Consider the following 15,534-nt stretch of genomic DNA (forward strand, 5'->3'; position numbering starts at 1 on the left):
GGGTTCCCAAGTAGTGTCTTAACCACTGTGCCAAATGCCTACCCTACCTGATAATTTTTTTATGTAGCAGGCATTGTGATTATTAAATCTTTGAGGGCTGGATATTTTCATCTTTCTATAAATAATTTTGAGCTTTATTGAGAGATGCAGTAAATTATTCAAAAATACCTTGAATCTTTCATAACTTGCTTTTGAGGTTTGTTAGGCAGGATATGAGAAAGTACTCAGTCTGGGGCTAATAATTCCCACCTCTGAGCCAAGGCTTTTTTATATACTCTACCAAATAACTCTGTATCGCAAAGTTTTTCTGTTGGGCAGGTGGGAACAGGCACTATCCCTGACCCCATAGGAATACTGACCGCTGAAATAATTTCTGGTTGTTCTCTTCGTGTCAGCACTTAGCTGAATTTTCTAGGGGAACCCTCTGAATTTCTTGGGAGTTTTCTGTGACATTTGCCTCTGTGGAGAACTCTAGCATTGTCTTCTCCAGTTTTTGAATTCTGTATCCTCAACTCGAATTGTTTGCTGGCACCTCCTGGCTACTCCTTTCCTGTGCTCTATCTTCTCTAACACAGATTCAGTATGCCTATAATTTGTTAATTCCTACCTTTTGGTAAACAGGAGCTCTTTATTATAAGCACAGCTATTAAAAAAAATTTTAATGAAGTGTTAGAAGAATAGTAAAAAGAATTTGTAAGACTCCCCCAGTCAGATTTACCAGTTTTTTTTCTTTCTCTAGAGATACATTTATTTGTTTATTGGAAAGGCACAACTGACAAAGAGAGATATTGTCTATCTCTGGTTCATTCCCTAAATGCCTACAATAGGTGAGTCTGGGCCAGGCAGAAGCTAGGAGCCAGGAACTCCATCCTGGTCTCCCACACATACTGCCAGGGCCCAACTACTTGGACCATCTTCTGTTGCATTTCCAGGTACTATAGCAGGAAGCTGGATCTGAAGTGGAACAGTGGGAATTTGAACTGGCACTCTAATATGGGATGCTGGTGTTGCTAGTGTCAGGCTAACCCACTATGCCTCAAGACTGGCCCCAGATTTATCAATTGTTAACATCTATTCACAATTACATTATCACACGTGTGCCTGTCATCACACCCTCCCCCACTACACATTTTTTTCTGTTAAGTAGCAGACATGCTTTTTTATACCCTTGTATTCTTCAGTGCATAATATTTTCCAAGAACAAAGACATTCTTTTATATAACCCTTATAGTTATAAAATTTGGAACATTGATTAATTTACTTATAGTCTCATGTTTATATTTTACCAATTATTCCAATAATATTCTATAACATTTTCTCCCAATATAAGATCATATACTGAATTCAGATGTCCTATCTCTTAAGTCACCTTTTAATTTGGATCAGTTTATCAGGCCTCTTTGTCTTTCATGGCATTGAGATACAGGCTGGATGTTTTATAGAATATCCTTCAGTTTGGGTTTGTTTGATATTCTTTTGATTGAATTAAGGTTATGTATTTTTGGCAGGGAGACTACATAAGTGATGTGGCCTTGTCAGGGCATTACATCAGTTTGTCTTATTTGTGATGTTATTCATTTGATTAGGTATTGTTCACATCACTTTACTATGAAATTACAATTTCTCATCTTGTAATTAATAAGTAATCAGTGGGGACATACCTTGAAATCCATTTATATCCTGTTTTATCTATAGTTTTAGCATTCATTGATTTTTGCCAGAGTTAATTATTACCTTGGTTCTGAAGTGATTTTCAAAGTTTGTTATTCTTTCAGTGTTTATTAAATACATTCTGTCTTTTTTTATTTTTATTTTTTTATTTTTTGACAGGCAGAGTGGACAGTGAGAGAGAGAGAGAGAGAAAGGTCTTCCTTTTGCCGTTGGTTCACCCTCCAATGGCTGCCGCGGCCAGCGCACCACACTGATCCGAAGGCAGGAGCCAGGTGCTTCTCCTGGTCTCCCATGGGGTGCAGGGCCCAAGCACTTGGGCCATCCTCCACTGCACTCCCGGGCCACAGGAGAGAGCTGGCCTGGAAGAGGGGCAACCGGGACAAAATCTGGCGCCCCGACTGGGACTAGAACCCGGTGTGCTGGCACCGCAAGGCGGAGGATTAGCCTATTGAGCCACAGCGCCAGCCCTACATTCTGTCTTAAGTTCGGGGTTTCCCTTCTCATCTTGTATTCTTTCTCTAATCCATATGGATTCACTGATTCTAATTTAGTATATTACACTAGTACATTAATAGTTTATTTTTCTTTAATTGGATGTTAGTGGCCTTCCCCCCCACCCCCAATTTGGCATGACAATGAGAGGAAATGAGCTAAAAATCAAATCGAAGATCTTTTATTTAGCACTCTTGGTTTTTAGGACCAGAAGCCACCTCAGATGTTTTGCAATAGGAAGCTGTATTGTAAGGATATAGAGATAAGAAGCAAACACACATACCCAGCCACTTGGCAAGGCATCTGGGAAACTCAGGAAAGGTTACATTGTGAGATTCCAGTTCTTCCCTTCCTTCTCCTGTGCAGGAACAAATAGGACAATTTTATTTATTTTTTAAAATATTTATTTATTTGAAAGGTAGAATTAGAGAGACAGAGAGATTGTCCGTCAACTGGTTTACTCCCCAAATGGCCTCAATGGCTGGGGCTGGACCCGACCAAAGCCAGGAGCCTTGAACTCCATCCAAGTCCCCTACATGAGTAACAGAGACCAAAGCACTTGGGGTATCCTCCACTACTTTCCCAGGCACAACAGCAGGAAGCTGGATCAGAAGCAGAGCAGCTGCGACTTGAACTGGCACCAGTAGGGGATGCCAGTTTCACCTTAACTTCCTGTGCTATGACTCTAGTGCCACAAACAGCAATTACGTGAGCCTCATGGAGAATAGAATTGATAGGCCATTCTAGAACCTCAGAAAGTTTGTAGCTTCTGGTTTCTAGCTTCAGAAGTTTGCAGTTCTGATTTTAGTATTTCGTCAATAATCAAAGTTATTTTAAAATCTTTCTTCTTTTCTTCTTGCTCCTATTTGAGTTTCTTAGGAAGACAGAGTTAAGTTGGCTTGAGAATTATCACTGTTATTGTTTGGACAGTTTCCCCTACCAGGTCTCTTGTATTTTGCTCACCAACTTCCAGATTATGTCAGGTACCCATCCCCAGCCCAGGTATATTTGTGGAGCACAGTGGGAGAGGAGTCACAATGTTCAGAATACATAGAATACATATATTATTTATTTTCATGGAGTACTCTGTGGCTCCCTTATTGTAGGGTTGATGGAGAGGGAAATCTTCCTAAGTGGCTATTATGGGTATGGTTGGTAACATGTATCTGCATCCTATTTTTCATCTTGCCAAAACACTGCCCTATATAAACTAGGGGGTATACTTCCTGAGTTACTTTCAGACTGTTACTACTGTGATAGTTATTTAAAATTATAATGCTTAAAATTGCTATAAAACTTGGAAAGGATTTCATAATTTGTTATTTTAAAAATTATGTATTTTGAGAAGCAGAGAGAGGAAAACACACACACACACATACACCCCTCCCAACTGCTGCTTTACTTCCCCAGTGCCTGCACTGGTTTGGACAGAGCTGTGCCAAAGCCAGGAGCCATGAACTCAGTCCACATCTCCCACATGGGTGGCAGGGACCCAACTACCTGAGCCATCAGCTAGTGCTACTGCCTTCCAGGATCTTCATTGGCAGGAAACGAGTGAGGAACTGGAGCCAGGCATTGAACTCAGGCACTCTGTTGTGGCACATGGGCATGTTAACTGGCATCTTAACTACCAGTCTGAAGACCAGTCCCTTAGGTAATTTTGGTATCACTCACAAAAATTATCGTGAAGCCGTGATTGTTAGTTAAATGTACTTTAATAACTTCACTTTATTAAGAGGTATAAATATAGCACAGTATGTTTCTTTTTGCTTTTCTGTTACTGTAGTGTCATTATTTAGTATTTTCCTTCAAAATACATCTATGAATATCTGTGTAGATTGTAGATTCTTTACAGTTAACATTTTTCAGAAACCAGAACTAGACTTTTTCCAGTGTACGATTTGCCTTTGAAAATTTTCTGCATTGAGTATCACTTGTTTATGTGTTCTTTGTTATTTAATATGAATTAAATATTAATAGCTAATTTTTAAAATTACAATATTTTATTGATTCTGTGTATAATTAAAAAATTTAAATACATTAACATTTAATGGCATAGTCTATGAGTGGGATTAGGACTATTTGTGTTTGCTGTTCAAATACTCAGTATAATATTTGATGTTTGGATAAGATGTTATTTTTCATATCAAGTATATTTGTTTAAAATTTTAGAGAGGATATTCTAGAGAGCTTGCAAAATATGTATTTAACATAAAATTATTGTTTTCAGATATTAAAAGTGCAGAACAATTTTTGAGAATCTCCTAGACTTACATGATTATTAGATTTGTAGATTTGCATCTTTTACTGATGTGTTATTTTTTCTTTCATACATAAAACATTTTATCTCTGGCTCATGCTTGATATGGGATAACGGAAGGGTCTTTTCCATAAAACACAAAAATATCTCATTTCTTTAAGCAGTCTCTTCAAACGATAAACTTATATTTCACAAGAGGAAGCACATCTTTATTTTAAAGTACAATACGTTCCTTGTACATTGTGTGAATTAAGGGTGTTGACATTTGAAAAGCTGTCTGACTTAACCAACTATTTACAACAAGTCCAGGCCAGCCTTAACTACTTTGGGAAGGGGATACAGACTTACTGAATTTAAAACTACTATAAGGCAAGATTACACTAGAGACATAAAGTCTGGGTTTTAGCTTCAGGAAATATCACTTTTAAATTACTTACTAGGTGGGATTAAATATAAAAATTTGAAATATGCATTTAGAGTGAATTAAGTCACCAAACTGAATAGAACTCATTGCCAAAGGATTTTTAAAAAGCATTTTGGTTACTATTATTTTGAATAACTTTAAGAATGTTTGAACTGAATTGTAGAATTAATTTATAGCAAATACTTTAAAAGTACCTGTTTTTTCTTCTGCCTGAAAATCTGGTTTCATTGTTATTATACAATGACTATGAGAAAGGTGTTAACTAATGGGTATTTAACCCATGTGTGTTGTTATGGTATAATAAGAATTATGCATTTGTTTTCAGCCTCTGATTCTTGGCACTGTGCTGCTAAAACTATGGGGATCTTGTGTCTTTTTGTATGCTTGTGAGATGCCTAGTGGTTGGGGTCCCTTGGATAACCTCAGGATAGGGGACTGGTTGCCATGGGAACCAACCATGTGATTAGAAGGTGGGAGCTTTGACACACCCCTTAGGTTTCAGAGTTTAAAGGGACTGAAGGTTGAGTTGATTACCAATGGATAATGATGTAATCAATCCAACCTACCTAATAGAGCATCCATTAAAAACACAAAAGGATAGGGTTCAAAGAGCTTCTAGATGGCTGAACATGTGCATATACCTTGGGGGTGGCACAACCAGAGGGCACAGAATCTCCATACTGCTTTCCACATGCCTTCTTTCAGTCTGCCTTTCATTTGGGTTTTCATCTGCATCCTTTGTGATATCCTTTATACTAAATGGGTTAAATGTAAGTGTTTCCTTGAGTTCTGTGAACTGCTGTAGCAAGTTAATTGAACCTGAGCAGAGACTTCTGAGAACTCCAATTTATAGCTAGTTTTACAGAAGTCTAAGTCATAACCTGGGACTTGTGATTGGTGTGAAAAGTGGTTGAGGGACCAAGCCCTTAACCTACGAGTTCTAATGCTATCTTTAGATGGTATCAGAAGTTCATTAAATTGCAATGACACCCTAGTTGGTATACACTGGAGGATTGATTTTGTTTGTGTGAATTAACCCCCACACATCTGGTATTGCAATATTGCAAGTATGTTGGAGTTGGGGATATAGCACAGCAGGATAAGCTGCTGCTTTTGACTCTGGCATTCTGTATGAGCACTGTTGTGATTCCTAGCTGTTCCACTTCCTATTCACCTTCCTGCTAATGTAATTGGGAAAGCAGCGTAAGATTGCCTGAGTGCTTGGGCCCCTGCCACTCAAGTGGGGAACCTGAATGGAATTCCAGGCTCCTGGCTTTGTCCTGGCCAGCCTTGCCTTTGTGGCCTTTCAGGAACTGAACCAGTAGATGGAAGATATTGCTGTCTCTCCCTGACTCCCACCCTGTCTCTCCCTCCCTCTCTCTGTCTTTGAAATAAATAAATTAACTAATTGAAAGTGTTAAGTGGTGAATGAGAGTAGGAAAAACACTTTGGTTTGTCCTCTATACTATGTCTAATTGAAAGATAAAATTACTTAGTTATGTGCCGCTATAGAGAAAATAAATTCTTGATGTCCAATTAACAAATTGTATTCCTCATTGTAATATACAAGTAACTAAGTGATGAGTTAAAATGTAGGAGTCAATCTAGCATTTATAGTTTTTTTTTTTAATTTTTAATGTGTTAGAAATGATTACTCATTAGTTTTTTATATTTAATTTTCATTTTATTTAAAAGGCTGAGAGACAGAGAGAGATCTCCCATCTGCTAATTTACTCTCCAAATGCCCCCAGTAGCTAGGGCTGGGCCAGGTTGATGTCAGGAGCCTAGAACTCTGTCTGGTCTCCCATGTGGGTGACAGGATCCAAATAGTTGAGGTATCATCTGTTGCCTGTCAACATGCATTAGGGATACTGGGTTGGAAGTGGATTGATCATCTGTGACTCCAACCAGGCACTGTAATAATATGGGATGCAGGTTTCCTAGGTAGCGTTTTTTTTTTTTTTTTTTTTTTGACAGGCAGAGTTAAACAGTGAGAGAGAGAGAGACAGAAAGAAAGGTCTTCCTTCTGTTGGTTCACTCCCCAAATGGCTGCTATGGCCGGCGTGCTGCGCTGATCCGAAGCCAGGAGCCAGGTGCCTCCTCCTGGTCTCTAATGCGGGTGCAGGGCCCAAGGACCTGGCCCATCCTCCACTGCCTTCCCAGGCCACAGCAGACGGCTGGACTGAAAGAGGAGCAACCGGGACAGAATCCGATCCGACGTCCCAACCAGGACTAGAACCCTGGGGTGCCGGCGCCGCAGGCAGAGGATTAGCCAAGTGAGCCATCCTAGGTGGCATCTTAATCATTCTACCAACTGCCCTCATCAGTTACTCATTTAAATACTTGGGTAGTTTTCATTTTTTATGCTGTCTGTATATACATATACACATAAGCGTGTATGCTTGTGCTGAATGTAGTGTACTCTGTACATAGTTATATAAATATGTACTGTTCAGTATGTAAGTTTTATAGCATATATAGTATAGTACAGTATGTATGCTATATACTACACAATGTATAGTGTGCATATATAAAAGGGAGGAAGGGGGAGAGGGAAGAAGAGAGAAAGTTTGCAGCAGAGAACAACACACTTTTAGGCTATTTATATTACATAATACAGAGGAATTAATCAAATCCCATATCTTTTTAGTGATAGCATTTGTCTTCTAGGCAACATTCCTTTGCCATATTTTTCAAGGTTGTAGTATAGAATTATTGGTAGCCACTCTATACTTATATTTTTTAAAGATTTTTTAAAAAAATTTGTTTTATTTATTTGAAAAGCAAAGTTTCAGAGAAAGAAGTAGAGACAGCGACAGAGACAGAGAGGTCTTCCATCCACTGGTTCATTCCCCAAATGGCCACAATGACTAGGGCTAGGCCAGACACAAGCCAGGAGCCATGAGCCTCCTCCAGGTCTCCCACCTGGGCTATCCTCTGCTGCCTTCCCAGGCACATCAGCAGGTAGCTGGATTGGAAGTGGAGCAGCCAGGACTCGAACCAGTACCCATATGGGATGCTGGTGCCACAGGCTGGAGCTTTAACCCACTGTGCCACAGTGCCAGCACCTTAGCTTTCTATTTTAACCTTTACTATTTAGACTGTTTTTAAAGGATACATTTTAAAAGGGAGTATGATTGTGATTCTAAGTTTGAAATGAACATGTCTATGACTTTATTTTGCTCATTAATTCGTGATATTATGGTATTGCTGTTTAAATTACTGCGTATTTATAGCCAAATAAGAAATGCTGAAACTAGTGTGAAAGTAGCAAAACTGATGACTATCCATTGGACAATAGTCAGTTACATTCCATAGGACACAATTTGTGTTTCTCTGTATAAGAATCATTTGTATTACTCTGAATTTTCTATAAGTTATCTCTCGACAGTTTATAAAATAGCCTAGTCAGTGATAGATAAATGGACAAGCCAGCCAAGATACCTGTTAGATTTTAGTCTTTCACAGTCTTTCTTTTTCAAAAGTGATATTTGTGGTACTTTATGTTACCTTGATTTTAATAGCTGCTGGAGAGAATTGTTCTTATGTCTACCCAAGTATTTTAATTTAGTGATGTAAATTTTGTGAGGGAAAGCACTTCAGATACATGAATTTGCAAGTGAATAATATGATGTTATAAATACAAATGTTAATAGGTTAAAACTTGTGTCCTGATTGAGGAAGTAGAAGAAAATAGAGTTTTTCTCTAAATCTAATCTTATTTTAATTGTATGGGAAGAGCCAATATATTTGAAGGAGCCTGGCAATGAATATTATTCAAAAGGTAAGTATCCTCCTCTTCTTACTGAAATAATTCCTCCTTGGCTTATTTGTTTTATAAATGACAGCTTTGTTATATCTGATTTTAAGTTGAATATACTTTTAATTCCAAAATAATTAGAAGCCCTGAACCAAGAAAGATACAAGCATGAGATGTTATTTTTGCAAAATTCTCATATTGTGCTATTTGTCCTGATTTTTGATCTCTTGCCAATAACTTTTATATATAACCATTTTTTTTTTTTTGACAGGCAGAGTGGACAGTGAGAGAGAGAGACAGACAAAGGTCTTCCTTTTGCCGTTGGTTCACCCTCCAATGGTTGCTGCAGCCGGCGCACCGCGCTGATCCGATGGCAGGAGCCAGGTACTTATCCTGGTCTCCCATGGGGTGCAGGGCCCAAGTACTTGGGCCATCCGCCATCTTCTACTGCACTCCCTGGCCACAGCAGAGAGCTGGCCTGGAAGAGGGGCAACCGGACAGAATCCGGCGCCCTGACCAGAACTAGAACCTGGTATGCCAGCGCCACAAGGCGGAGGATTAGCCTAGTGAGCCGTGGCACCGGCTATATAACCGTTTTATAAATGGTAATAGCACATTAGAATTAACTTACAGCTGCATACCCTTCTTTTTTTAAAGATTTTATTTATTTATTTAAGAGGTAGAGTTACCGACAGTAAGAGGGAGAGACAGAGAGGAAGGTCTTCGTTCCGTTGGTTCAATCCCCAAATGGCTGCAATGGCCAGAGCTGCACTGATCGAAAGCCAGGAACCAGGTGCTTTTTCCTGGTCTCCCATGTAGCTACAGGGACCCAAGTGCTTGGACCATCTTCTACTGCTTTCCTAGGGGACAGCAGAGAGCTGGATTGGAAGAGGAGCAGCCGGGACTAGAACTGGTGCCCATATGGGATGCTGACACTGCAGGCAGAGTATTAACCTACTGCGCCAAGGCACTGGCCTTGCATACCCTTCTTATTTGTGGGGAATACCAAATATGATGAGGTAGCCTCCACTTGTCTACTCTTTGTGGTTATATTGTGAGCCAGTCAAATAGTCCTGCCTTAAGGTAGGATTGTTCAATGTTAGATTATCTAGGTTAGACAAAGTAGAGTCCAGAAATATAGGAGTGGGAAGTGAGGGTGAGTATAAACTGGGATCCTAGGGATTTGGAACCTGAGTAAATGGCCTGGGACTTTTCCCATGCCAAGCCTCTTTTGGTTTCTTCTAGAGTCTGGTTCTCTAGGCTCTCATTGACTCTATGATTTACCTGATTTTTCCTTGCAATAAATTTTTTTTTCTGCTAATGCTAACTGGAGATGATTTCAGTGCTTATTAAACAAACAAGCAAACAAACAAACAAAAAACAGTACAAGAAGCCACCAAGTACATGATTGCATTTCCAGGTGGATTAAGTTTACATAGAAAGAGGTGAAGTCCACATATTATATATAGGAAAAATAGAAACAATGCGGAAATAATTTATGTTATAGAATTATAACCTAATAGACAATTAGTGGAATAATATTGATAACTGTGAACATAACATTTTGAAGTATTGTAATACATCTTTTGCCGTATGGTCACATGTCCAAGAATAATATGTGAATATTTGAAACTTCCTGGCATCTTAAAATATGAACCATTCTAGTAACGATGGAGTAGCTCATATTGAACTAATCCTTCTGCAGAAGGCCATTATAAATTCTGGACAAAATGCAAAAAACCTACAATGCTCTGAAGGCACTGGAGAATGACCACCAGCAGGCACAAATTGAAGGGGGAATCAATACTTGGAAAGAGAATAACACTGCATAAATGAAAATGAGATTTTGTTGCCAGCAGACCTACATTACAAAAAATACTGAAGAGAGTTCTTCAGGCTGAAAGGACATGATACCAGATGGAAACTTGGATCTTTGGAAGAATGAAGAGCACCAGAAATGGTAATATGTGGGAAATACATTTGTTTCTCCCACTTTCTTTCAAATGTATATTATTATTTAAAGTACAAATTATAGCATTGTATTTTGAGGTTTGTAGTATATGTAAATATTAATACAATGATTATAGCAAAAACTTGAGGCAGTACATTTCAAGATTCCATATTTTTTACATGAAGTGTAATCTTGACTGCCAGCTGGTTGAGAAGATACAGGTATTTGTTATCCCTGGAACAGCCACAAAAAACAATGCAAAGAAGTACTGCCAAAATAAGAGTTTAGAGGCCCTCATTGTGGTGTAGCAGGTGAAGCTGCTGCTTGCAGTGTAAGGCATTCCATATCAGAGTGCTGGGTCAAGTCCTGCTGCTTTGCCTTTGATCCAGCTTCCTGGTAAAGTGCATTGGAAGGCACTGGAAGATGGCCCAAGTACTTGGGCCCCTGCCACCCACGTGGGAGACCTAGATGGAGTTCCTGGCTCCTGGCTTCAGGCTGGCCCAGCCTTGGCTATTGCAGCCATTTATGAAGTGAACCAGCAAATGGAAGATCTGTCTCTCTCCCTGTCTCTCCTTCGCTCTCTTTCATCCTGCTTTACAAATCAGTGAATCTTCAAACAAAATCCCAAAATATGAGCTGAACAGTTTTCAATATGCTGGTATACAGCTGAATCCACATTTTAGAGAAGAGTCACAAATTTATGTGATTAGATATTCAAGTATAAGATTATTGTACCAATAGCCTATAAACATACTGAAATAATGTAGAAACTCCTAGGTAAATAATAATTACAATATCTAATCTGCATGTGTACAATGTGTAAAATATTGTGTTGAGTTCTTTACATGCATTAATACAAGTGTTCATTATTACATCCTCATAGGGTGGTTGCTGTTACTATTTGCATTATACTCTTGAGGAAAGCAAGGCATGGTAATGTTAAATAATTTACCAAAGTTTTCATAAGTGTAAGTGGCAGAGCCAGGATTTGAACTCAGGTTGCCTGATTTCAAGATTGTGGCACTAGGCCGGCGCCGCGGCTCAATAGGCTAATCCTCCGCCTGTGGCGCCGGCACACCGGGTTCTAGTCCCAGTCGGGGCGCCGGTTCTGTCCTGGTTGCTCCTCTTCCAGTCCAGTTGTCTGCTGTGGCCCGGGAAGGCAGTGGAGGAGGGCCCAGGTCCTTGGGCCCTGTACCCGCATGGGAGACCAGGAGGAAGCACCTGGCTCCTGGCTTCGAATCACTGCAGTGCACCAGCCTCAGCGGCCATTGGGGGGTGAGCCAACGGCAAAGGAAGACCTTTATCTCTGTCTCCTTCTCTCATTGTCCACTCTGCCTGTCAAAAGAAAAAAAGAAAAACATATAAAAAAAAAAGAAAAGAAAAATAAGAGCTTATAGCCTGGACTAGGAAACTTAAGGGAAAAATTGGTGAAGTGAAAGCTAAGAGGAAGAGAGAAAAATCAGGCTTTTGTTTGGTGGGAAGAGCAAAAATATTTATTGATTTTTTTTTTTTAAGATTTATTTTACTTGAAAGAGTTACACAGTGAGAGAAGGAGGGAGAGAGGGAGAGAGGGAGAGAGAAAGAGAGAGGTCTTCCATCCGCTGGTTTACTCCCCAATTGGCTGCAACGGCTGGAGCTGCATTGATCCGGAGCCAGGAGCCTCCCCTAGGTCTCCCACATGGGTGCGGGACCTGGGCCATCTTCTATTGCTTTCCCAGGCCATAGCAGAGAGCTGGATCGGAAGCGGAGCAGCCGGGACTCGAACCCATATGGGATTTTGGCACTGTAGGCAGTGGCTTCACCTGCTATGCCACAGTGCTGGCCTATTATTGGGTTCTTAAAAATTCTCCACATATAAGACCTCTTCCATTTCTATGTGAGAGTAACCAATATAGTTATATTCTTAATCTTGTTTTGAAGATAAAAATTGCATTTTATTGTAATGGGTAAAACTGATAAAAGTAACGTTATTTACACTTTTTTAAAATTTCACATTTATAATGTTTGTATTTGTCCAGTGCGAGTAACCATGTTTTGATAAAAGCAAAATTTGAAAATGAGAGTTGTAGAAGACTCGGGCTAGCGCTGTGGTACAGCAGGTTAACGCCCTGGCCTGAAGCCCTGGCATCCCACATGGGTGCTGGTTTGAGACCTGGCTGCTCCTCTTCAGATCCAACTCTCTGCTATGGACTGGGAAAGTAGTGGAAGATGGCCCAAGACCTTGGGCCCCTGCACCCACGTGGGAGACCAGGAGGAGGCTCCTGGCTCCTGGCTTCTGGCTTCAGATTGGCGCAGCTCCGGTCATTGCTGCTGATTGGGGAGTGAACCATCAGATGGAAGACTTCTCTTTCACTCTGCCTCGCCTCTCTCTGTGTAACTCTTTCAAATAAATAAATAAATATTTTTAAAAAAAGTTTTAGAAGACAGTTATGATTTTAGTCTTAATATTCAGTTATTTCTGTAGTTTGTTTCAGTTAGTAATTTTTAAAAAAGATTTATTTGAGAGTAGAGTTATAGACAGTGAGAGGGAGAGAAAGAGAGAAAGGTCTTCGTTCCATTGGTTCACTCCCCAAATGGCCTCAACGACCTGAGCTGCACTGATCTGAAGGCAGGAGCCAGGAGCTTCTCCCTGGTCTCCCATGGGAGTGCAGGGGCCCAAGCACTTGGGCTATCTTCTACTGCTCTCTGAGGCCACAGCAGAGAGCTGGATTGGAAGAGCAGCAGCTGGGTCTTGAACCGGTGCCCATATGGGGTGCCAGCGCCGCCAGTGGAGGATTAGCCTATTGCGCCACAGTGCTGTCCCCGTTAGTAATTTTTAAAAAACATTTATTTGTTTGAAAGGCCGAGTGATGGAGTGGGACATAGAGAGAGAGAAAGACTGCGATATCTTCCATATGCTAGTTTGCTCCCCAAATGGCCACACAGCAATGGCCAGAGCTGGACCAGGACAAAGCCAGGAGCCAGGAATTCCATCCTGCTGCCCTACGTGGGTGGCAGGCACACAAGTACTTTTGCCTTCCAAGCACATTAGCACGAAGCTGGATTGGAAGCAGTGTAGCTCGGACTGGAACTGACACACAAATATGGAGTACTTGTCGCTCCCCGTCTTCGTGGAGGAACGACACTAAACCCTGCCTAGGCTTCATATCCGAGTCACGGCACCAGTATGTCGCTCCCCCTCTTCGTGGAGGAACGACACAGGACCCTGCGCTGTTCTTTTGTCTGCTCGGCCCTCCCCGGGTTTGCTGCTGGTTCTTCCCCGGGTTGGCTACCGTCCCTTCCACCTCCGTGGAAGGGTGGTTCCCCCTAGCCACTTTCCCCACTTCCGCAGGGGAGCGGCACACCGCCGGCCGGCTCTCTCGGGGGCTGCACAGGTGTTCCTTCAGATAGATGTTCCCCTTAGATGTTCCTGGTGCATGTTGTCTCTCTCCTCCTTTATAGTCCTCTTCCACCAATCCCAACTCTGCTACCCACATGCCGAGTGCGCCGCTCTCCTCCAATCAGGAGCGGCTCCTGCAGCTTGTCAAGTTGGTGAGAGGCAGCTGGGTAGAAGCTGTTCGCTCCTCTCCCAGCGCCACATTATGGGAGAGCAGATGCATAGAATAAGTCTTAATTCCAGTAACAGTATAGTCCGAGTTGCTCCCCATAGTACTAAAGTCACAAGTGGTGACTTAATCCCTGCACCACAATGCTGTCCCCTCAGATATTCAGTATTGATGTAAGTGGTAAAAATGGAAGAGCAGAAAGTCAGTCATTCAGCCAAATCTCCACTCCTTTTCTTGAGCTATCTTTCATAGTTATGGATTCTCAGGGTTCAAGGCATAAGAGTCTGAGAGGTCTTTTTAAAACTGCTCCTTAGGGATACTACCTCTACTGTAGGTAAGTAGTGCTGAGAAACTTGTAACTAAACTGAAATATGTTAGCTCCATCTTTCAGTATAGCATATACCTTAGAGTTGGGGAGTTTGGAACAGTAGTCATGTATATATTATTATTATTTAAAGATTTATTTTATTTATTTGAAAGAGTGACAGAAGGGGTAGGGAAGGGAGAGAGATTATTTGATCTCACATATGCTAAGTTCACTTCCCAAAGGTCTGCAGCAACCAGACTGGGCCAGGCTGAAGCCAGGAGCTTGAAGTTCTACTTGGGTCTCCCATATGAGTGACAGGCACCTGGGGTCATCATCTGCTGCCTTCCAGGCATGTTAGCAGGAAGCTGGATTGGAAGTGGAGCAGCTGGGACTCAAAACAGCACTCCAGTATAAGAAGTGGGTGTTCTAAGTGGGAGTCCAACCCACTGTGCCACTATGGCGGCCTCAGTATATAGTGTCACTGATATTCTGATGCACTCATTCCTTCCCCATGTTAGGTAGCAAATGTTTATGATCAGGAAATTGAATTTAGGATCCTAGCACCAAAGATACAGAAAAAAGAAAGCCAAGTGTTCCAATACCAGATGTGTAGGATTATAATTTTGAGACTCTCCCCAATGTCTTCATATGTCTTCTGACATATGACATTATTTCCTTGGGCTTTTCCCATTCATCTGGATCTTGATTTACTGTTTACATTGGTGACATAGTCTAGCTTTAGCTAGATGTATGTGAAATAACACATAACATACATCAGGTGTAAAGGAAAAAGAAAATTAACACAAGTGTACATGATCTTTGTTCCTTATTTCTTTTTTTTTTTTCCAAATCCCTCTTTTACTTTTTTTTTTTTTTTTTTTTTTTGACAGGCAGAGAGTGGATAGTGAGAGAGACAGAGAGAAAGGTCTTCCTTTGCCGTTGGTTCACCCTCCAATGGCCGCCACAGCCGGCGCACTGCGGCCGGTGCACCGCGCTGATCCGATGGCAGGAGCCAGGTACTTGTCCTGGTCTCCCATGGGGTGCAGGGCCCAAGTACTTGGGCCATCCTCCACTGCACTCCCTGGCCACAGCAGAGAGCTGTCCTGGAAGAGGGGCAACCGGGA

The 15,534-nt window shown here is 41.2% G+C and overlaps 1 protein-coding gene across 24 annotated transcripts in view; it reads left to right on the forward strand.

Moving 5' to 3' along the window:
• The window catches only part of WDPCP (WD repeat containing planar cell polarity effector), a 378,644-nt gene that overhangs the window by 15,359 nt on the left and 347,751 nt on the right, over nt 1–15,534 (forward strand). For 10 of the 24 annotated variants that reach the window (XR_007918238.2, XR_007918239.2, XM_051842843.2 and 7 more), the window contains one exon: nt 10,313–10,567. The exons of 13 other annotated variants lie outside the window; for them this stretch is intronic. Coding sequence is in view for 9 of the 11 variants with exons in the window: in XM_051842843.2 (XP_051698803.2) it covers nt 10,565–10,567 (3 nt within the window). In the remaining 2 variants the exon portion in view is untranslated. The remainder of the gene's footprint in view (nt 1–10,312; nt 10,568–15,534) is intronic. One more of the 24 variants, XM_051842848.2, reaches the window with a different exon arrangement.

This window comes from Oryctolagus cuniculus, chromosome 2, assembly GCF_964237555.1.
Source record: "Oryctolagus cuniculus chromosome 2, mOryCun1.1, whole genome shotgun sequence".
Taxonomy (NCBI): domain Eukaryota; kingdom Metazoa; phylum Chordata; class Mammalia; order Lagomorpha; family Leporidae; genus Oryctolagus; species Oryctolagus cuniculus.